This window comes from Pollachius pollachius (genome assembly GCF_949987615.1).
Source record: "Pollachius pollachius genome assembly, chromosome: 8".
NCBI lineage: Eukaryota > Metazoa > Chordata > Actinopteri > Gadiformes > Gadidae > Pollachius > Pollachius pollachius.
In genome coordinates this window covers 17140552-17163670 of record NC_136941.1, presented here as the reverse complement: position 1 = coordinate 17163670, position 23119 = coordinate 17140552, and the positions used below count along the sequence as shown (strand labels likewise).

General features: G+C 43.9%; 1 protein-coding gene across 1 annotated transcript in view; it reads right to left on the bottom strand.

The window, feature by feature from the left end:
* The window catches only part of LOC307079224 (metabotropic glutamate receptor 4-like), a gene marked incomplete at both ends in the record, with an annotated part of 98569 nt that extends 75797 nt beyond the window's left edge, over positions 1-22772 (bottom strand). The window contains one exon of the mRNA XM_079741399.1: positions 22218-22772. Coding sequence (XP_079597525.1) covers positions 22218-22772 — 555 coding nt within the window. The remainder of the gene's footprint in view (positions 1-22217) is intronic.
* Between the last annotated feature and the right edge of the window lie 347 nt (positions 22773-23119).

The following is a 23119-nucleotide window of genomic DNA, read 5'->3' as shown; positions in this document are numbered from 1 at the left end:
ATGAAGTTACATCACCTACATTGGAGAGCACAGACACCACCTCAGCTGTCAAGGTAAGTTTCCCTACAAGCCTATTGGTTTGTCGAACCCTTTGCCTTCTCTCTCTTTAAGCACCACAACCACAGCGGGATTCAACGGAGCCTAAAGACACCCTGCAATGAGACGCTCACCCTGCACGAGGGGTCTCAACTCCCTGGGCATGGCAAGCCTTTACCTGGGCCTTATTTGTAATAGACCAAACATTAATCTGCCCACTGGTGCATTCTTTGTTTGGGAAAAAATACGAATGCAGGGTTTGAATATGATTACCTCACGTATTTTTTTGTCGTTGTAATCTTTGATTATGGTTCAATTGCTCCTGCTGATTTGAGCCAACCATTTTTTTTTCCTCCCTGTGCCAGTGGGGAAACCGTACATCGCAACAGCTTCCTCGGAGCGATTGGAGCCTCCCCGTGCAGAAGCCAGACCTTGGTGGAGGCTTTAGGCTCTATGCTTTAAGCAAGGACCACACAGAGGAAAGGGCACAGAAGAACCGCTTGAAAGAATCCCTATTCATGTTTCTGAGTTTATTCAAGATTTATTTGTTAGGGCACATAAGTGCGTAGTAAAAAGACAAAAGATTTATACACAAAAAAAGATACATCCATATTCATACATATATATATATATATATATATATATATATATATATATATATATATATATATATATGAATATGGATATATCTTTTTTTGTGAGCTAACGTGTCTATTGTGGTCAATGTTCTTTGTGTTTCTTTATACAGTAACAGGAAAGACCCACCAGAAGAATTCCCAACCATCCCCTGAGGCCATGGAGAAGCTGAACTCGGATTTGTCTAGTCCGTGTTTTTAAATGTTGATGTTCAAGAATACGCTCTGAAGTTTTTAAAATTAAAAATATATATATTTTTCAAAAGATGTGCTTCACCGCCATTGTATTTACGGTATATGTATTTTTTATTTTACCTTTTATCAATCTTGATAATATATAGCACTCATTAACTGTTATTATTAATGACTTATTAACCTTAATAAGCATGGTTCCCACTTTAGATCCCGTACCTGCAAAATGCATAATTAGCAGTTTAATAAAGGACTTATTAACCTTAATAAGCATGGTTCCCGCTTTAGATCCCGTATTGCAAAATGCATAATTAGCAGTTTAATAAAGGACTCATTAACCTTAATAAGCATGGTTCCCACTTTAGATTCCGTACCTGCAAAATGCATAATTGGCAGTTTAATAAAGGATTTATTAACCTTAATAAGCGTAAAAAATGATTAGTAAAGGTTTAATGATGACATAATAGGTAAGTTAGTAAGATTAAATAAATGGGTTTGTAATGCATTTATTAACAACTATAAGAATCTCATTATTATATATAAGACCATTAATAATGTTATTAAGCAATCAATAAATAGTTAACAAGTTTCTTATAAGTGCTTATAAAGGTCTTATAATCTCACAATAAACATGTTTATTATGTTATTATTAACACTTATTGATAGTCTTATTAACACAAATTAATGTTAATAAGCATACAATAAGGTCTTGTTACATATTAACTAAGGCTTAATACAAGGACCTTAATATAAAGCGTTACCTGAACAGGACATGTTTCAACAGTCAGTGCCTTGAGGCTGGTATAGGCCAAGCCATTGGCTGAACAGGACATGTATCAACAGAGAGTGCCTTGAGGCTGGTATAGGCCAAGCCATTGGCTGAACAGGACATGTATCAACAGAGAGTGCCTTGAGGCTGGTATAGGCCAAGCCATTGGCTGGACGGGACATGTTTCAACAGAGAGTGCCTTGAGGCTGGTATAGGCCAAGCCATTGGCTGAACAGGACATGTTTCAACAGAGAGTGCCTTGAGGCTGGTATAGGCCAAGCCATTGGCTGGACGGGACATATTCCAACAGAGAGTGCCTTGATGTGGGTATAGGCCAAGCCATTGGCTGAACAGGACATGTTTCAACAGAGAGTGCCTTGATGCGGGTATAGGCCAAGCCATTGGCTGGATGGGACATGTTTCAGCATTGAGTGCCTTGATGCTGACAAGACAGGTGCCGTCACAGGGCGACAGCTTACAAGGAAGGAGAAGGTCACGGACGTCACAGTGAATTTAGCGATGTACCCGCGCTTTAAAAGGTAATCACAGACCCAACTTATTCCACCAGTGAACCACAAAATTTATTCTCCTGCTCCTTCCTTCTTTGTGGCAGCACTCTGCTGCTGCTATTCTGCTAATCCCCTGCCCCTTGCCAGTGTGCACGTTTAAGGTCCTCTTTCGTTTGCCTTAAGCAGGTGAGGTGTGTGTGAGTGGGGGGGGTGGGGGTGTTCTTCCTGACTCATACGCTGCTGATTCTCAAAAAGACTCAAATTCGACAGTCCCCTGAAATAAGTCTCTGGGCCATGGAGGGGGGCTGGGGTTGTGTGTTGGTTAGCTCATCGTCACCATCGGTATGAAGACCTCCGGTGTTGATGGCGTGAGGACCCCCGTAGTGCGGGCGACTTCTCTGGGACTAAGCTGACCTCCCCCCCATGACAGGGATGATGAATTGCCATCGCTGCCTACCCCCCCCGGGTTGTGTAACCTGCCATCACCTCTGGCCTTTATCCATTTGGCGCCCCTGGCCGTGCCAAATCAAACCATGGCGGCCTGTAAGGAATATAAACCGATGCAAACACAAGAACTATATTCTTGTGTATGAGACAGATACAAACACAATAACCATATTCTTGTGTATGAGACAGAAACAAACAGAAGAACAATTTTCTTGTGTATGAGACGCATCACCTCACACACCGAGTAGGGATACAATCTCAATGGTTTGATTTGTCAGTATGCGTACGTTCCTATAACTATTTGAGCCTGAGGGTAATGAGGGTTTTGATAGAAGCGCACTGCGGTGATTTTAGATGGACGATATTCGCTAGTAAAACAAAACGGCTAGGTTGAATAGGACAGATTTATTTTGGAGTAGTCATGGTCTTAAAACTGGACATTGGATAATATGGCACCGCATTAGATTGCTGATATTGATATTTCTTTAAAGAAATGTACTCAGGGAAATATGTTTGAAATATTGTCGAATGCGTCAACAACCCTAATCTGAAACACATTGGCTCTTAATCAGCCACTGAGATAAGGAAGCATAAAAGGGGGAATATTAAATGTCCAACTGAATTCATCATTGGCCGCATCATTGTGTGTTACATCTCTCCGAAACGCAAATATAAAATGTCTCTGAAAAAAATCAATCGGAAGACGGGAGAACGCCACAACAGTGCTGAACCCAGACCACCATCCCCATGGCCTCAACAAGTTCACAGTCCTGTTCGGTGTGGTCTATGTGCCTGGTAGGATGTCATTGAGACCTGAAATCAGTAATCAATATTGTAATCATCGTTTGCATTCAGTGAGGACGTGTTAAACGGTTTATATTAACGACATTGCGTCTGTGGTACGTTCAGAGATCCTAAATAATTAGTCCCCAAAAAAAGAGGATCTCATACTGTGTTTTTACCGTTTTCAAATGATTACCAAGCCTTTTTTGAATCACGACGTGAAAAAGGAATATTAACTCGTCCCCATCCCCCCCCCATCCCCCCCCCCCACACCCATCTCCCCCCCCCCCCCTCCCCCATCCAGTGGACAGGTGAAGAGACACAGCATCTGCGTAAACAAACGACTCTCAATGAAGAGATCCATCAGGCGCCAGAGGGCCCGGCGAGCGCCGAGCTGTCACGTCCAAATGAAAGGCACGAGTCTGCCACCGAACAGACACTGGGAGTACCTCCAGTGTGGAGCGACGCCGCCGCACCCTCACCCACAGTCAAGTCCGGGGTCCGCTATCAATAACTACAATGGCTGCACGGCTGTACTCGCTGGGAAAGGCGACAGAGATAAGAGGGGGGTTGGGGGTCGAGGGGGTGTTCCTCTTTATCTATGTTACCCACTGAGCACCTGTTTCCAGTGTTATCGCCTGATTGAATGCGGCGTCACAGGCAAATAATCGAATTAAATATATAAATACATACCGCATGTGGATGAACATTCCCCCTCACTGTCAGAGGACTGGGTTCTGACGGTTACAACCAGGAGGGACCCAGGACCGTCTGTTTATGAAGCCCAGGCGGAGGCCACTTGAGTGTAGTTCATCTAACGATGGACTTATGAGGAGGGGGTTTGTGTGGTGGAGTCAAAATGAACAGCCACCATGCTAAGTCAATGGAAATATTTGACAATGCTACAAACCGAATATATTGTTTCTGTGTTCATTAATGATCCCAGATTCAATTCATCATTATGAATTTGGAGAGATTCCGATTTATTTCATTTAAAAGTTAGAAAGGATATAATATTAATGAGTTTCAGTCATAGACAAGGCAGTCTTTCTATTCCCTCAATGTGCCGAAAATGAATTGCTTCCTCTGCAAAAGTCTCAAATACTGCCTGTAATGCTACATCTCTGGCTTGACAACACTGGTGTTTGAACCAATGGGTGACGTCCCAGACGCTACGTCCTATTCTTTATAGTCTATGGTCATGAAAAGGTTGAGAAAGCAATTTAAAGTAGCAGCTATTTGTGAAAAAATGTAGATGCTACAAGTTAAACAATGTAATCATTATAATCGCTAGGTGAAATGTCTGGATTACCGAGTGACATTTGTTTTAGTTGCAATGGGTTAAGGGGTATGGCTAGGGGATGACAAACCTGGTTCTGTGTCTCTCCCACTACCAGAATCCCAATCAGCAGGGACTGAGGTGGCGGTAGATAAAGCCTGATATTACGGTCCAAAGCGAGCTGAACCGGGCCTCTGAGGCCTCTTGTGCTTTTGGAACACAATGCAATTCTAGGACATCAAAGCTAAGCCGGGGAAAAATAAAGAGCAGCTTTTGGGCGTAGGATTGGGGATTTTTGGAAATAATATAATATAGAGAATATGCTGGCCTCGTCTTTAAAGCGGTGTATTCCCCCATCACAAACTCTCTCTCTCTAAAAAGAATACCCATATGCAAACACACACATCGAACCTGGCACCAGTCGGAACGGCCTTTGAATCGCCTAATTCACTATAATAATAATTTAAATATGAATAGGATAGATGAGTCATTTATTTTAAATTGAACGACTTAAAAGATGGTCGCCCTGTGAAATTAACTGTAATTCAACTTTAAGTGATTAAAATGATTATAATTTTGATTGCATTAAAGTCAAAACTTGCAGTCCAGTAATATACAATCAAATCAAAGAGATGTGTGTGTGTGTGTGTGTGTGTGTGTGTGTGTGTGTGTGTGTGTGTGTGTGTGTGTGTGTGTGCGTCTGCGTCTGTGTCTGTACGTGTATGTGTGCTTGTGCATGTGTGTGTGTATTTGCACCAACTACCAGAGACTCTTGTTTGAAGTAGTCCACCTCTCTCATTAGATGCTCAGCAAAAAACAGGAATATATTACTTCATTATTATTTTTATCAACAAATAAGCAATATGTTTTTACTTAACTACTAAATAGTCTTTCTCTCCTGGTCGACATATTTAACTGTAGTCAGGTGGCATGGAAGCTATTACAGAATGATGCATTACCAGGCTAAATGTTTGTTCAAGCTCGCCGTTCTTTTGTTTATATCTCACCCACGCCACTGCCTAATATCCATTCAGAGCCAAGTTACTCAATATTAATCGAATCTTCATTAAACCTTTATTTACCCAAGGTATAGGCTACGCTCCAAATTATTATATATTTTCATACAGGAGTACGTTTGTAAGCTTAGTTGGGTATGCTAATATGCATGCATTTAAAGGGAACTGGGACACCATAAAGAATCATACATGAAGATGGTTACATCACACAGAAATACCCCATTAGTCTGGATGGAAGACTTAACATCTATGCTAGGAGGCGATAGCTATCTTTGCTGCAAACAGTGATAGCACGGTGATACTCACCAGTAACAGCCAATAGTCCCAGTTTAAACTAAAATAAACTGTAATTAAATATTATCCACAACAACCAGGACTTATTTACCCTCCTAAAGAAATGTAAAGATGCAGTTCATCTCCTGTGGTGGTGGACTAGTAGAACACGATGGTAATGGAGGAGTTAACTAATATGAGAAGCGACAGACAGAGCATGGACAGAAGGACAAGGCATAACAGACAGTATTGATCTGGGGTCTAGTTTGGCGCCAGGAAAGCTTCCCTGACCAGCCCCCTCCTATAGATCTTAACTCTCCCTGTATTGAGTGGGACCCAGCTTGCATGTTTCAGAGGCTAGCCGGCTCTGGACACCCCATCCCAAGGGGGTGGGGTGGGGGCGGGGGGGACTACGCAAGAGCCATAATTCATCTACTACCCAGGGCTAGGAGAAAAACGTCTGGGGAATCCAAGCACAACGTCAAACCTGAGGACACACCCCCTCCTCCGTCCACCCCCGCGCCACATATCACTAGCCCCTGACAGGCTAATGTGAGTGTGAAAAATGCTAAATGATGGAAGTAGCACTGGACCACTCGTCTCTAGTCTGGAGGGTTTAGACTCATGGAGCCCTGGCCCATATTGACATCCCTGCAGCGGCTGAGTCTAACTATTCTGCCAGTCGAAGCCGGTGTTATCTCGATTTTTGGTAATGGCCTTGGCTCAGAACTTATATATATATAAATATAAACAGGTTAATCTGCATATAGCTTACACATTCTTCTTACATAGAATTATTGGCTGGTCCTGATGATTTGGTGGTATAATATAGATAAAGGGCTTTTAAAATTATTTGCAGTAAAAATATATCCTATAAAAAGTATAAATTACCCATTTAATCATAGCTAATTGTATATTTGCTTCACTCTTTTCTGAATTTCTATGCGGCTTGAAGAAAGAGCTAATACTAGTACATCAGAAAGTGCATACTTATGTGTAGTTGGTAATTTGGGAGAAACCTGGTTACATGGAGACAATGGTGGGAGAATTTTCTGCATGGTAACTGATTGTTGCGTTCCGGTTGTTGTGAATTGTTGTGTTGCGATTCGAAACAACGAATGAAAAATGGCAAAATAGCACAGAAAGAAAGATAGTGATCTTTATAACAAATGAAAGTAAAGTATACAAATTACAGTCAAGTAAATATGTGTGAAGCTCCGGGTCAATTTATTTCCTTTGCCCTAGCATCATAATCAAATAAATAGATAGTAAGAATGATGATAGAATATGGAATGGTGTATGGGAGAAGGAATATTTAACCGAGGGTAATTCTATTTTCAATTCCATTAGTGCCTGAGTGAACTCAGTTCCTTTTCTCTACATGGTACAGGCAAACAATTCCGTTTTTTTATTTGATTAATAGATTTAGCTAAATAGATTTAGCTCCTTTTATCTGGTAAATGGCACACTAGGGAGTGGGTAATACAAACCATAGCTCTGTTGGAATTTTCTATATATTTTTTTTACTTAAGGAAACATGATTCCGTCTCCGGTTTGTGTGGCCGTGAGTCTTTTTTAGAATCATTCCTCAAAGTGCTGCCATTTGCAAAAATAAATGAATTAAATAAATTCTAAATTCAATCAATAAAGATTACAGAAACATTAGCTTGTGGAAATGAGCTAATTATGTGTGTAGATGTGTGTAGGAACAAGTCATTATTGTGTTCTCATAATTGAACCTTCCACAAGCTTTGTGGCTAGATTCTCATCACTTATCCAAAGACAATTACAACATTTAGGACTGAGTGCGTTGAGACTTGTACATATACAACAAACAGCTGTTCTTTTGAATTAAAAGTAATCATCATCTCACTCATTATCATCTCAATGCATTCTGTCATCTTGCGGCCACATTACATAAGCTGCGTTTACCGTCAGAAATTAAATCATTCCAAACACAGTTTAGGAAAACAATGCTGTATTGATGATGGATGTTTATCAAATTCCCACTGTCAGCTGTGAGATATTGCTTCTGAAATCCAGCGAGAGTGGATCGCATCAGATGTGTCTTTAGGCAGGGCAGGTGTGGCATATCTATCCATCGGAGGCATTGATTTGATGAGCCATCTGTGCTCTATGAAAGAATAGCGACCGTGCATACAGCCTCACATTCTGCAGCCAGGTTGTGAAGAGATGCTTTGTGTATAGTAAGCTATGCACAACATTACGGAAATAATTGCCATATGCCAACATTCTTGAAAAGGAACAATGAGAAGAAACTATGCTTTTATGGCGTCTGTTGATTGTTACATATTCTTGCAAATGAAGAATCTGAATGAACGCTGTAATGTTTTTCTCACGTTACCAACAGTAACCCTGCAGTAGAATCCTCAGATGTGCTTAAACGACAATCAAGCCACATTGTTCTGAGGTATGAAGACCGCACAAGATAATGTATTGGTGGTCCCTGAAGCTATGCGACGTGATGGCCTTTTGATTGAGCAACGGCAATTTCCACCGTCATCAAACACGTTCCCACGACGACGTCATGAGCGGCCTCCCCGGCGGTGAGACGCTCTGCTCCTCGCCGTCTGCTGCTACCTGTCCTGTCGGCTATCAGGGAGACAGAGGGGGCGGGATCTTCAGGGGAGATTAATCACGACAGCGGTGACGCTCTCTGCTTGACTATATTTTCATTTTCTGTTTTCATATATTGCACTGTAGCGGAATATGAGAATATGGGTGTGGTTTTTTCTAAGATCAAGTGATTTCTTCATACAAAGAGACACTGGAGCCCCTTCATGATGCACAAGCTCACTGTAATATTGTGAACGGTCTATCAAACCACCCCACAGAAACCTGTGTGAGTCCAGGGCCCCCATGGGGCCCCACACATCGTCTCAACGCAAGCGTTCCCAGTGCGGCCCCCGAGGGAAACGAAGAATGAGCCGGACGATGACCCCGGCATCGCTAAAGCCAAACGGTGGGCCAGGGTGGGCCAAACGGTGGGCCAGTGTGGGCCAAACAGTGGGCCAGGGTGGGCCAAATGGTGGGCCAAACGGTGGACCAAACGGTGGGCCAAACGGTGGGCCAGGGTTGGCCAAACGGTGGGCCAGGGTGGGCCAAACGGTGGGCCAAACGTCGGGCCAAACGGTGGGCCAGGGTGGGCCAAACGATGGGCCAGGGTGGGCCAAACGGTGGGCCAGGGTGGGCCAAACGGTGGGCCAAACGGAGGGCCAGGGTGAGCCAAACGGTGGGCCAGGGTGGGCCAAATGGTGGGCCAGGGTGAGCTGTTTAGCTGTGGGCGTGTCGCAGTCGTTCTGGTGGAACGATATATGTGATGAGGCTCGACAAAGGTTTCTGGCCGTACTTCGTCTTATCTTTCTGACCTTACAAGATTCTCTGAGCCGTAAAGGTTAACACACTAAGGACAGACGATGAACCGTTTGAGCGGCGCTCTGATGCCGGACGCCCCGAGCCCGCGGAGGACCCCGGCCCGACACGTTGGGTATTGTGCGCTCCACTAAGATAAACACGCTGTCAAGGCCTCCAGGAGAACGGCTCCAAGAAAGGTTTTTTAGAATGCTTATTGCTCACACCAGCATTGTAAGGAAGTAGTGGGAAAATGTCAAAGGGCAAATGTGAACCTTTTCATAGGGAAATTGTTGACTTTTACTTTTTCTATATTTATATATATAATGTCTGTTCTTCTAGCGCCGTCGACTACACTGTGTTATACGGTCTTTGTACTGAATCATCATCTTCACTTCCTCTTGGATAACACAATTTCCTCTTATGGACTAGTGAATAGAGACACTTGTGAACATGAAGTCCCAAACTCAAAGCATTATATTGATTAACTAATTACTTTGTTAAAATTAAAATCAATAGTAAAACCGAATTTAAAATAACATTTACTCAGCCAAAAAATCCACATTGATTTTATCATATAATCCTACTATTTTATGCTGGGATATCGCCCGTGACAGCCTGATATTGATTGAATGTTGAAGTCCATCCCTGCCAACATAGCGATGATGCAATGCAGTGAAGGTGGAAGTGTCTGGCTGCAACTTGCTAGAGATGCTTCTCTGGGGTATGAAAGCTCTCTTGAGTATACCATGGGGAGTGTGTTCCTCAGAACACTGTCAGGTACTGCACAGTACAGCAAAGGTATCCGGCAACCAGTAACAAGCTGTACCCGTGCTGAAAACCTCAGACACACTGAAACATAATACCCCTCGACGCCTCCTCCTATATGTGTACAGAGACGCGTATGGGGAGCAACAACCAACAACATCTATCCACCAACACCACGGTGTTGTTCATCCGTCTCTCGCTCTTCATTGCAAGTGGGCCATTGGTTTGCTCATGCACACACTGCTGGTCAAACAGAAGCAACTTGTGTAAGCATTCATCAACCCGGTGCTGATGTGCTCTTGTATTTGTCACAACACAACCCTTAGTTAGACAGGGCTTCCTGTCTCCATCATAAGCGTTGCGTTGTCTTGAACAGATGTTGAACTGGCCAGTTTCTGTTCACCTTTAAAGTAGCTTGAAGAGAGAGAAATATGAAGCGAGTGCTGGCATTCTGTACCTAGCTACAGAAACAGATCTCAATAAATCAATTGAATAAATAATGGTAATAAGTATGGTGAGCCTTCCAAGCTTTAAATGTATTTTCTCTGTGGATAACATGCCCTTGTCAATGGAGGTGCCCTCTCCTGTTGAAGGAAGGTGGACCCCAGAGATCTGAAATCATAATCACATACTAAACCTAATCCAATACTAGTCTTTACTGACCTCATAAACCTGTAATTAAACAACTGATGTAATGTAATCTGATCAATGCTTTATGTACTTATTTTTGACTGTGATAATACTACTACTACTACTACAACTACTACTACTACTACTAATACTACTACTAATAATAATAATAATAATAATAATAATAATAAGTATAATAAGTATAATAGTGTGTTACACTTTATAAGCTTCATTTAAAAAAACAAGCATTTTTCAGAGTGACCCTTTAGTGCCGTCACATAGATGCAGAAATGTACTGAAATGCTAACGAATATAGATAAATACATGCATTCCTTATGGAAGAAAAACTTTACAAAAACACTCAGTCACAAGTCATTTATGTAAGGGATAATGCCCGAAGAGGTGTCCATTATCAGGAATTAATGGACGACGCAGAGGCCTACAACCGTCCGACGCGCAGCAGAGGACGGTTGCCTCCGCAAAGTCCAGTAATTCCTGATAATGGACACCCCGTCGGGCATTATCCCCCTTATAACATGGTCACTTGCCAAAGAAAATAAATTAAGACCATTCATTTATATTTTCATGCGTTTTACAATCCAAATCTAAAGTTTTTCATAAGCCATAACTTTGTTTCCCTGGTAACCCCTGAGGGTTTGACTAATACCTGGAACAATCATTATCCTCCCGTAAGGTTCTTATGCAATGGAAACGTTGTTCACTCCTCCAGTAAATCGGATGGACCTTAGCCACGACTTGGCAACGGGAGGTATTCTAGTCCGCTCAGCTATTCGCCAGAGAGCTAATGTTATGCATTGTACATATTTATAATTTGAAATTCGTCCCAGCCTTTATACCACAGATACTCTAGGGTCTATAGCATACAACCAGGTTTTCTGATTACAGTTTAATTCATTTTTCACAATTTACCAGCTCTCGTTTTGAAGGCTGAACAGACAATTTGACTTGAACTACTTGGCAGGTGTCCGCATATCAGGGGTTAATGCAGACCATGCAGCCAATCAGAATCGAGTATTCCCCCAGACCCTGCTATAAAAGCCTTTAATGCATGTAGGATATATTTCGCCATCAGAGGGCCGCTTTGAATTCTAACATTTTCATTCCATTGATCTTAAGCATAGTAACTATAGTCACTGAATGGTTCTGATGCAGTCAATTTGAAAAACCAAAACGTGAATGAATATTGTAGCATGTAATTATGCCAAATGTGCTGAGAAAATATCAAATCCAGCTGCATCTTGGATTATGCTAAACAATCCTACCTGCACACCGAGGGATAATGCCACAGAACAGCAACACATACTTCCACTAATGCTAATAACCGTTCCTCACTCGGCTTGCCTGGTACCATTCCAACAACTCTGGATATTGTATAATTATTCCAAGAATTCTCGAAAGATACTAAACACAACCGCATCTCGGTATGAAAAATAATCCCAGCGAAACACCATGTTATAAAGGCCACTTACCAACAACACACACTATGACTAATGCTTAAAAAATCTTTGCTCACTAGGGTAGCCTGGTGCTATTCCATCCCATTACGCCTAGACATGCCAATGTTATTGCTCTAAACTGGCTGCTGTGCCAAGGGCCATATCAGCACCATTCCCCACCCAGCGGTGGAATAAACAGAACTCACACAGAGACAAAGAAACTCTAAAATATGCGGTTCTTTCTCAGGCGTGGTATCAATTGTAGCAGCACTCTAATCCATTACCCCCAGACGCCTACGATGGAAGGGATCTGCAGTTGGCTGATAAACGGCAGCAGAAACAAAGCTTGGAGACTGCCCACATTTATGTCTTCCCTGCCATTACCCAGCCGTACTTGGAGAGGAGGTGGGCAGAGCAACATGTTATTATACACAACCTTCTCCCTTTCAGCCACGCCGGCAATGTAGGGACGCACAACTTTGTTCCACGGCCTCCTTCTGTAAAGTTGTTGGGGCATGTGGGGCAGCCTCGTGTCTCGTGTCGGCCTTTCTCCTCCTAACCGCTGGCTCACGGCATTCTGTTCCTCAAACCTGCCTCTTTGTTTTTTGTGGCGTCGGCCATTATTCTCTCCAACAAAACATTTCTTCTCGGCTCCCCTTAAGTGAAAAAACAATTTTGAGCCTTTGCGTTTGGTCGGTAAAACTAATTAAGATGCAACTTTTATATTTTGCCAAGAACCATTGCAGGAAGATAATAAGGGGGAGAATTTATGGTGTCTGTTTTTTTGTGGATTGACAGGAAGAGGAGAAATGGTCTTTTGGAGTATATAAGTAAAAGCCAGATATTATATTGGTGTGTTTTGGCTGCAGGCCAAAATGTTTGTTCTTCAATCTCCTGGAAGTTGTAGCCTGCTTTTGTTGACCTTGCTAAATGAAAGACATTCCTGTGGAAATTGATAATTAGTGAGTAAATAAAGTGTCGCTGCCTGGGGTGTCAACCAGTACCGCAAAACGCTGCTGCTTTGATGAGGTTTCAGTTTTTTATATTCTATGGTGATCATCATATTTTCTACATTACTTACTTTCCATAACATCACATATATGTTTATGTACTCATGAGTGGGAATTATGCATGAGCCATTGTCATGTTACATCTTATATTGATGTGAAATATATAAAAATAGAGGAGGAAATGAGAACAGGATTAGAACAGGACCTTACATAGATACAGATACAAGTGTCTACATGTGTTCAAGGATGAGGGAAACTTACCTTTTAAATCAGTTTATTTACAGACCTTTTGAAAGTCGATGATTTAATCAGTTATTCTTCCATCCTTTATTATCTATTTATTTGGTCTATCTTGATGGTGTCTGTTTACCATATTCATCAAGTAAAGGTATGATAGAGAACGCAGGAAAATAAGCCTACATCCTTGTGTCATAAGTATACATCACAACTAGCAGTACAAAACTGATTCTTATGTCATTAAAACAGCTCGTGGACGATTGCTTAAGCACTAGAGCATTGGACACCTATTCGTCATTATACCAAATCTACAAAAACATATTTAATGTTCTTTGCATCCCAATGATTCTGCCTGCTTTAAAAGCGTCAACATGTGCTAGTGATACGAGTTTTTGGCTGTGACCCTATTCGAATTGAATGACAACAATAACATCCTAATAAAGACCACTCGTATATCATACAACTTAATGAAATCAAACCAATAGGAAATACAGTCCAATACAATCCAGTGGGCTGCCAAGGTTTCATTTAGGAAAAGTCGAATTAAGAATATTATAAAACATGTATATTACAAAGCGTTCACCCTGCCTGAGCTCATTTTGAAAACTGATATAACACTGTGAACAGGACATTTCTTCCTAACCTAGGCCAACATCGAGGCACTATGGTTAGCACTCACCCTGGGAAGAACGGCACTCTTCTGAGGCCCCAACTGCTCGATATTTAATATTTAATCTCCCTATTTTTTCAGCTGAAGTTGCATAAACTGAAAGTGGGGCTGTGTAAACCTGTGGTAGCAGCTATGCAGTGTGTGGTGGTTAAGAGGCAGGGAGGGCTGAGTGGGCCCGCAGTCTTTCCCGCTCAAATCACGCTACGCCTAGCTAATGCTAGCTAAGCAGTGCAGGCAGATTGGGCGAGTCCGTCGAGTGGTTGTTTCCCTCTCTGGTTCGTTTGACAATGATGCCAGCAGACAGCTTAGTTCTCAGCGTGAAGGCTAACTTTACTTTCCATTTTCTCTTGACATACCTTCGAAGTTTGGCACCTTTATTTGAAACAACACACATATATTTTAATAAACCTCCAAAAGTGTATTCTTTTTTTTATTTTCTATTTCTGACAATCTCTTCAAAACTCATGCTTGGGATTATGGGTATGCACAGCACCAGCTGAGAAAGGCTATAAGATACCTAAAGTGCAAGATATAAAAACAGAATCCTGGTAATTAAGTTTCAGGAAGAAATATTGCAGGGATTCTGGGTTCCTCACAATTTCTGGGAAATATTTCAACTTTTTCAGTTGCAGGACAGCTTCCATAGTTTATTACAAACACTGGGGGATGGCCAATATTACAACAGAAGGGGTACTGGTTTCCCATTTATCTTCCTGTTCATCACGACTGTAAAATAGGACAATGAAATCTGACTGTATATAAACACGATGAGAAGGCTTAAATAAATTATATTCATGTGAAATACTTCATTGTACTTAGCTCCATATATTAAACATGTTCACTGAAAATACATTAGCTAAATCATAGTATTTTCTCATTAAAGACAATGCTAAGAACTCATTGACCTTTGCTGTTACCAAAACAGCAAATTTTCCCATTCAAACAAGCTGCATTTACAAACACTGTTCGCTGTTTAGCAATGCAAACCGGCGTCTCCCCGCACTCCCCTTACAGGAGGTTTCTCTGTGGTGGGAGACAGGCCACCCACGTTTCATTCATGAGGGTGTCATGGCCACAGCACATGGAACTAATCCATGTCAAGAGCTGCTGTCTCTTGACATGGAAGGTATCCGTGTCAGAGCGTCTGTCTCCGTTTAGTCTGGGTAATTGATTAAACGCGAGAACAATGCAGGCAGGTAATGTATTCTATGAGTCGATGGCGGTGGCCCACACGCATGTCCATGACTACATGGGTCATTGGTTTTGAAGGAGATAACAGGAGTGTCTGTTCTCTAAAGAAAGCCATCGAGGAAGAGGTGCAGTGCAGTGTATTGTTTTATCTCTCCTTTTTTAACAAGCACGTTGCTCTCTTGATCATTTCCACGGCACAGATACAATACATTTCATTCTATCATATTAAATTATGTTTTCTTTGCTCTCTTAAAGAGAGATAAATGCAACGACCGTGCTGCTTGTGCTAAACGTAGTGTTCAAGGAAAAACAATAAAACGATTTAATCAAACATCTCTGCATACCAAACCAATAAGATTGTTGACTAGAAGAGATGAGAATGAGATAATATAAGCTTAAGTTCAAGTTCTCAAAAGTAGAGATTGTGTACAAGGCAAAATAACATTGAATCAAGCCTGACGTCTACATTATGCATAAGAATAGCTGCAGGTCAAAAGAAGAAGAACTAAGTAGACACACATCCAAAAAGAGGCAGGGAAAGGATCAATATCAAATAGTGTGAATGCATAACAAGTAAGGCGGGAGATTACTTTATATAAGAGTGTTACTTCAGGGAAAAACGCAGTGTACATGTAATGTTTCACAATGACTGTGGTTTCACACTATGGAACTATTTCTACATTCTTTTTTGTAATTTGCAGACATTTTAACTAACAGCAGCTGCCATTGCAGAACACTCTCATGGCATTGCGAGATGGTATTATACCAACTCTAAAAATAATTGTCCAAAGCATCTCTGCATTTGTGATTAGATACCTTGAGTTTACTCTGCACATTTTACAATTGAGAGCTTCGTCTGAAAAAATGAGCCCTAAGTTGGTCTATTCATCTTAAGTTTAGTTTTGGTGCAAACCCTTCGAGAAAATCAATAGCAATATGGTGCAGCAAATTCTGTAGTTCAACCCCTGACTCCTTAAGTTAAGCAGGAGAAAACGCCTCCACGCTGTGTTCTTATCACAGTGGCCTGAAAAAAATATGATTCATATACAAGCTTATTCCTATGAAAGTCTTTAAAGAAACGTTGACTGGCTTATGAATGGAGAAGACACATCAGCGTGATCTGAACAGGTCTATAAGAAATTGGGATTGGCTAGGGATTTGTACTGGGGCAGGGAAGCTCTTAGTCAGAGAAGACCATTAGCCTGGAGATGAGAATTGATCATCCTCTGTCGGCTTTGGTAAGCACTGGGTTAACATCTCTGGTGATAGCAGACACATGGCATCACCGTGTTGGACTTCCATTCTCCACCAGATTAGCATTATTTAAAGTTGATTTCTCTAATGATGACTGATTAGTGAGTTATAAAAAACCTTTAAAAAGGCAGTCACTGCAACACCTGACAGTAAGGTACTTCTATTTTATTTATAAATATATATTTATATAAATAAATGTATATTTATAGACAACATATAAAAGCTCTTAAATATGTTATATATTATATTAGCATAGATGGCTGTATTTATGATATGATGACATATGTAGCAATTCCACTGAATTGGTTGTCTCATTCTCCATTCATGATATTTGAAGGGGAAAGAATCCTGAGATGTTCAGGGAAATACAACGCGCAATACATCCGTAACACAGTCTCCCATCCATCCACATTAGCCTTGATTAACGAGGATGAGCTATCTTTTCTAATGGTACCCCCTTTCTAATTTGTAATGAGGGTCCCTTCGGTTTGATTCACCAGTGATTCATGGGGGCCTGCGCACTGCCCTCTTCTCCGACGTGCTCGGAGCCTGGCTGCCTTCCAAGCGGCACCGTCGCAGGGCAGCCCAAATTCCTCTTCTGTTTAATGCTGTCTGGAGGATTGAAGACGGCAATTAGCAGGAAGAACATTCACTCCACATATCCAGACTCTTCAAAGCCGCCCAGACCCCCGCCCCACCAACCATACAGAAAACAACCTTGTGATATGAACATTTTATCGACTCATGTCCTATTTTCACATGTACAGTTTTACATCTGAATTTTACGATCTTAATACTGGCTGAGAAAAACCACATATAGTTTCCATCTGGGGGTAAGACTGTATAATCCATAAGACCCATACACCCACGGTTCATTGAATTACATTACAGTTATTCAGCAGATGCTTTGTCCAGAGCGACCTGCGTGAAGTGCGGTCCAGTCGGCCCTGGAGCAGAACTACAACCCCTGCGGTATTGACCTCGCTAGAACACACTGCACGGTTCATATGGCATTGCTGTTATACAACATACTGTTGTACGCCTGTAGCATACCATCCTATTGTATGCCACATGCCATAACAGGACACAATCGGCTGCTGCCTGTGTGTTCATTCTTTCTGACTCACTTCTATCACCAAAGAGTATCGCCAAATCCTTTATGTTCCTCTGTTAGTTTTGTGCTGGGTTTTTGCTCCGTTCTGAGCTGCCCTGTTGCCCAGGTCAGACCCTCGCAAAGCACATTTGTAATGAGTGAAGGGTAAATAAATGAATATCAATATAACAAGAAAGCCAGAACAGGAGGTACAAGCGGAGATCATTTCTCACAATGCCTCACAGCGATCAGAAGCCGCAGACACCAGGCTCACCAACGGAGCAGGACGGGGCGGGGCGGGGGGCGACTGGTCAAACTGAGATACTCTCTCTCCGGGCCGCCTCCCCAATGGACCGGCGGCCGCGTGGCGGGCTGTGCTCCCCAGGCTGGAACTAATCCCCCTCGGCTCTCAGACCTTCTGGCCCAGATCCGGGAGAACGCCGGGAAAGGGCTTGTGGTGCGGTGTGGTGAGAGGCCGGACGGATTGTGTCCGATCGATAGGAGGACGTCATGTTGAGTGACACCGCGAAAACACCGCCATGGAAACACGGTGAAACAACAGCCTTCCTGCCGCCTTCCTGACAGAGCTTGTTTTTATTTTCCCACCCCTGTTTGTGTTTTTCGATCGGCCCTTATGTTGCGTTTGGTTCTGCTGGGCGCAGACAGCACAATAAGTGGGGTTTATCGTGCATGGATGGGTGGGTATAGTAGTGGTTGGAGGCTTGGGGGAAAGGTCTGTGTAAATGACCACAGCAGGTTACGCGCCGTGCAGAAATACTTGTCATGGTCTGTCTGTTTCCTTGCCTTGTTTTGGTGTGCTTCCTGTTTTACTTTGGTATCTCTGTCTTGTTTCTCCCCATGTCCGGTCAAGTTTCCCTCCTGTGTGATTACTGCTTCCTCCCCTAATGTGTTTCAGCTGTTCCTCGTTGCGTGTCCTCTGTTTGGTATTTAAGCCCTTGTCTTTCCTTTGTTCCTTGTCGGATCATTGTGGTTTGTGGTGAGTTGTGTCCTGTGTGTTACCTGTGTTCCCGGTGTTCCTTGTGTTACCCGTGTTACCTGCGTCACCTGTGTTCTCTGTGTTTACATTTACATTTACATTTAGGGCATTTAGCAGACGCTTTTATCCAAAGTGACTTACAATAAGTGCATTTGTTACAATAAGTACATTTGTCATAAGAAGTGGAACAATATATCGCTGTCGGTACAGTAAAGATGTTCATAGAACCAAGTGCAAGTATTACAATCACTAGGCTAACCCATTCCCTGTGTAAAGCAATGATAGCAGCTACTGTAGATGCTACACAATTAAGTACCTTGAATAAGTGCAATGTACAAGTGCCAGGACGTACAACATTCAATGGTGGCTGTGCATTGGTTTCTATGCAGAGTCGAGGTGAACACTGAACAGGTGAGTTTTGAGTCTTTTGCGGGAGCTGGTGAGAGACTCTGCGATCCTGACATCGGTAGGGAGCTCGTTCCACCACTGAGGTCCCAAAACAGAGAAAAGTTGTGACTTTGCTGATCGACCTTTGCTTGCTCTTAGCGATGGCGGTACCAGACGTCCAGCTGAGGTAGTTGCGCGGAGGGATCGAGCTGGGGTGTGTGGCTTTACTTATGCTTGGAGGTAGGCAGGGGCAGTTCCATTGACTGCCTTGTATGCCAGTACCATCATCTTGAATCTGATGCGAGCTATTACAGGGAGCCAGTGGAGGTCTCGGAAGAGGGGGGTTACATGTGAGAACTTTGGTAGGTTGAACACGAGGCGCGCTGTTCCTTGCCTTGCATTAATAAATTATCCTTTACCTGAACTGTCTGCTATTGGGTCCTACCTGCCTGCCTGCAACCCGCTAACCATGACAATACTGCCCATTTGGGCGGCATCTATTCCCCCTTCCTTCGATCAGCGGCCGGTCCGAGCCTTGGTGTGAAGGTGACTCGGCCTTCTGGGAAATCTGCCTGTCTTCATGAATATAATTAGGAACTGTCTATTATGTCGTTTGAGTAGTAAGCCCCCCTTGCCAGGATTATGGTCTAACCCAAGATTACCTCTGATTTATTGATTGACTATAGTCATGGTTTAAAGTTGAACTGGGATTCATAATGTAGATGAGGATTTCCAAGATTAAGAACCGTAGTAGAATACAAAGGTGATTAGTATTCTCTTCTATTATTCGTTTTCATGGTGATCTCCAATCAACCCATGCAAACATCAGTTCATCATTATTGTTCTTTCATTCATACGGATCTCCATACCGATGGAGCTAATGTCCACAGAGCCGTCTGCTCACAGATCGAGCTGTGGCTAGGAAGAGGAGAGGCTGGGAGGAGTGCCTCCTCTTGACATATATCTCTTCCTCTAATGAGCGGCAAAGAAAAGGAAGATCTCTCGCTTTACCGGCAGCACAGCAGTCAGCTAGTTAACTCTCGGCGTCTGGCGATACGGGCGTCGCTTCAGTCGGTACAGGAAGCTCCCAGGCTGCCTCCCTTCCTCTCTCTCCCTCTCTCTCTCCCTCTCTCTCTCCTTCTGTCTTCATGCCTCTCTCTTCCACCGAGACTATCGCTAGTCCTGCAGAACCAATGTGTCTGCTTGTGACTAATTTGGAGTGCTGCTGCTGAGAGTGGGCTGCCCAGACCACACTCCTCCCCCTTCTTCCCCACCTCTTCCCATCCCCGTCCCTCCCTCCCTCCCTCCCTCCCTCCCTCCCTCCCTTGTCTGAGAGCTTATGATTGTCTCAGCAAGTCAGCTCACGATACCTTGGGGGAAAGAAAAAAAAAAAAAAAAAAAAAACAGGCCGCCCGTCTCACGATGCAGTTTCCCTCCCCAGCCCTCCATCATGCCACATCCCTGCAGAGGGAGAGGGAGAGGGAGCGACATGGCGTGTCATGTAAAGCAGAGGATGATGCCAGTGTCCCTTCCTATCCCAGCCACAATCAGCAGAAGACAAAGGGAAAGAGAAAGGAGAGAAATAACGTGAAGCTTTAATTACCCTCACTCATTCTTGAGTATCATAACCAAGCCAACACTAATTACCTCGAGTGCTCGTGCACTCTGCTCTCCTGCTCATGTAGCAGTAAATAGGAGCGAGCTGATGGGAGCCGATCCGAGGTAAGGACGGGGGTGTGAGGTGATGCAGGAGAGAGAGAGAGAGAGAGAGAGAGAGAGAGAGAGAGAGAGAGAGAGAGAGAGAGAGAGAGAGAGAGAGAGAGAGAGAGAGAGAGAGAGAGAGAGAGAGAGAGAGAGAGAGAGAGAGAGAGAGAGAGAGAGAGACCCAATCCCACACCTCCCCCCCCAAAAAAGGAATGACGTTACTACAAAGTGGTGAAATATTCATGTCACACCATGGGGACGGATTCCTCCCGTCTGATCCTGGAGTGCTGAGCCAACACTAGTAGGCTGAGACCGCAAGCAGGATCAGGATAAGCCATGGAGGAATCAGGGGAAAACACACACACACACACACACACACAGGCTAACGATGCCACCCATGCAGCTAAGTTATGATCAACAAACAAACTCTGGTCATTGTGAGGATATTTCTTTCCGGCGGTGTCAGCAGTGGCGCTTTCTATGGCATTGTTCACTGCTGTAAATAAGGGAACAAGTCTGCAGGTCTGGCTGTCATCTCAATGGACAGCGCTAACCGTCATGCATAGTTGTTTCCTCCAACTGATACTTTCCCCCTGCGAAAGACGAGCTGAGCATCCGTCTCAGCAACACTTCACAATGCTGTGAATTAATTTATGCCATGAATGCTAGTAGCGTGTGTGCGTGCGTGCGTGTGTACGTGCGTGCGTGTGTGTGTGTGTGCATGCTTGTTTGTATGTGTGTGTGATTTTGTATGTGTGTGTGTCTGTCTGTCTGTCTGTCTGTCTGTCTGTCTGTCTGTCTGTCTGTCTGTCTGTCTGTCTGCCTGTCTTTCTGTGCTTGTCTGTGTGTGTGTTTCTTATTCATATTCCAGTATTTACTAACTATCCATCATTTGACACAGAACTCATTAGTAAGCAGACTTTCTTGACAAGCCTGAAAAGGTGTGACGCCAGCACCGCTCAATCGTACATTTTGCGTTCATCTAAAGTGTCAAAGCAACTCAGTCGCGTCAATTCATACGCTCCACTCGCATAAGCTTGCATAACACGCATGACAGCCCAGAATGAATGGGCTGAAGGAACGCAAATGATTGTCGTTAGCGGAGAGGATTATGAAGTAAGGATGGGCTCCAGTTTGCTGGACAACACCTTACTCTAATCTCATGTATAAACTGAAGGGCAATTGAAAGAACATCAACAAAACCTGCAGTACATGGATTTAGGTTTGCTTCACGGTCCGGTTGGTTAAGTATTTAGTTTAGAAGTGTACATGTTGTATGATGACATACTGCTGCATGATATTGCCAGAGAAATGTGTAGGTTTGTGTGTGTTGGTGTTCACGTACGTCTATGAGTGTGTAATTGTGTGTGCGTTTGTTCTGATGTGTGTGCGTGCATGCGTGCGTGCGCGTGTGTGTGTGTACACAACTCTGTGCACGTGTGGGACTGTGTGAAACAAGAAACTACGCAACAATGTGCAACGCTGTAAAAACCAACAGGAGGACTCACTCTGAAGAGTCGCAGGATGTTGGCCACCATGATGGACACGGAGCTGGCCGACGCCCCGATCACGCCCACCACCCTCTCGGGCTTGGTGATGATGGGCGGCCCGCCGCTCAGACACTTGACGTCGGTGGAGTCCTTCTCGATCAGCGCCTGAACGAAGGTCAGCGACTGCTCCAGGGCGTGGGTATCCCGGGAGCAGGTGTCCAGGATGCGGGCGCCCAGCGTGATGTTGGGCAGCAGCTCGTGGTCATTGTTGATGCGGTCCAGGGCAAACAGCATGGCCTCCAGCCGGTGGATGCCCTTCTCCTTCTTCAGCTCGCCGCAGGCCTTGCCGTCGTTGCCCCGGGCGTGCACGGGAAACAGCCCGCCCAGGGAGATGTCCCCGTCGATACGGATGGAGTTCAGGTGGGTGTGGCCAGGCATCTTGGGCTTGGCCGCCGTGGCGGTGGTGAGAACCTGGAGCGCCAGGAGGAGCAGGTGGAGGAGCCGGCGGTGGCTACCACTCGTCACGCGACCACCAGTCCCCCCCCTCTCAGAGCTCCCTTGTGCAGCAACCATCACGAGAGCCTAAGCACGCATCCAAAAACTAAACAAACGTCCCTTGTAGAAATGGGCCCACGCATGCAATTGCACGAGCACGCAACAATAGGGAAAAACGATCCCGGGGGTGGGCTGCGATAGTCTTCAACGCACGCTTTAGGGGTCTTTAGATGTCTCCTCTCATGTTCCTCAATGCTGACGCACCAAAGTATTTATAATTCTGTGTGTCTCCCTTCCCTTGGCGGCGTGCTCTCAGCCCCCCCTATCTCTGCAGGTCTCTGTGTTTTATTCCGGTCCTAATGCACCTGAGCTGAGCGAGGTGCTGCACGCGGCTACGGCTACGGCGATGTGAGGCCCGTGGCGCG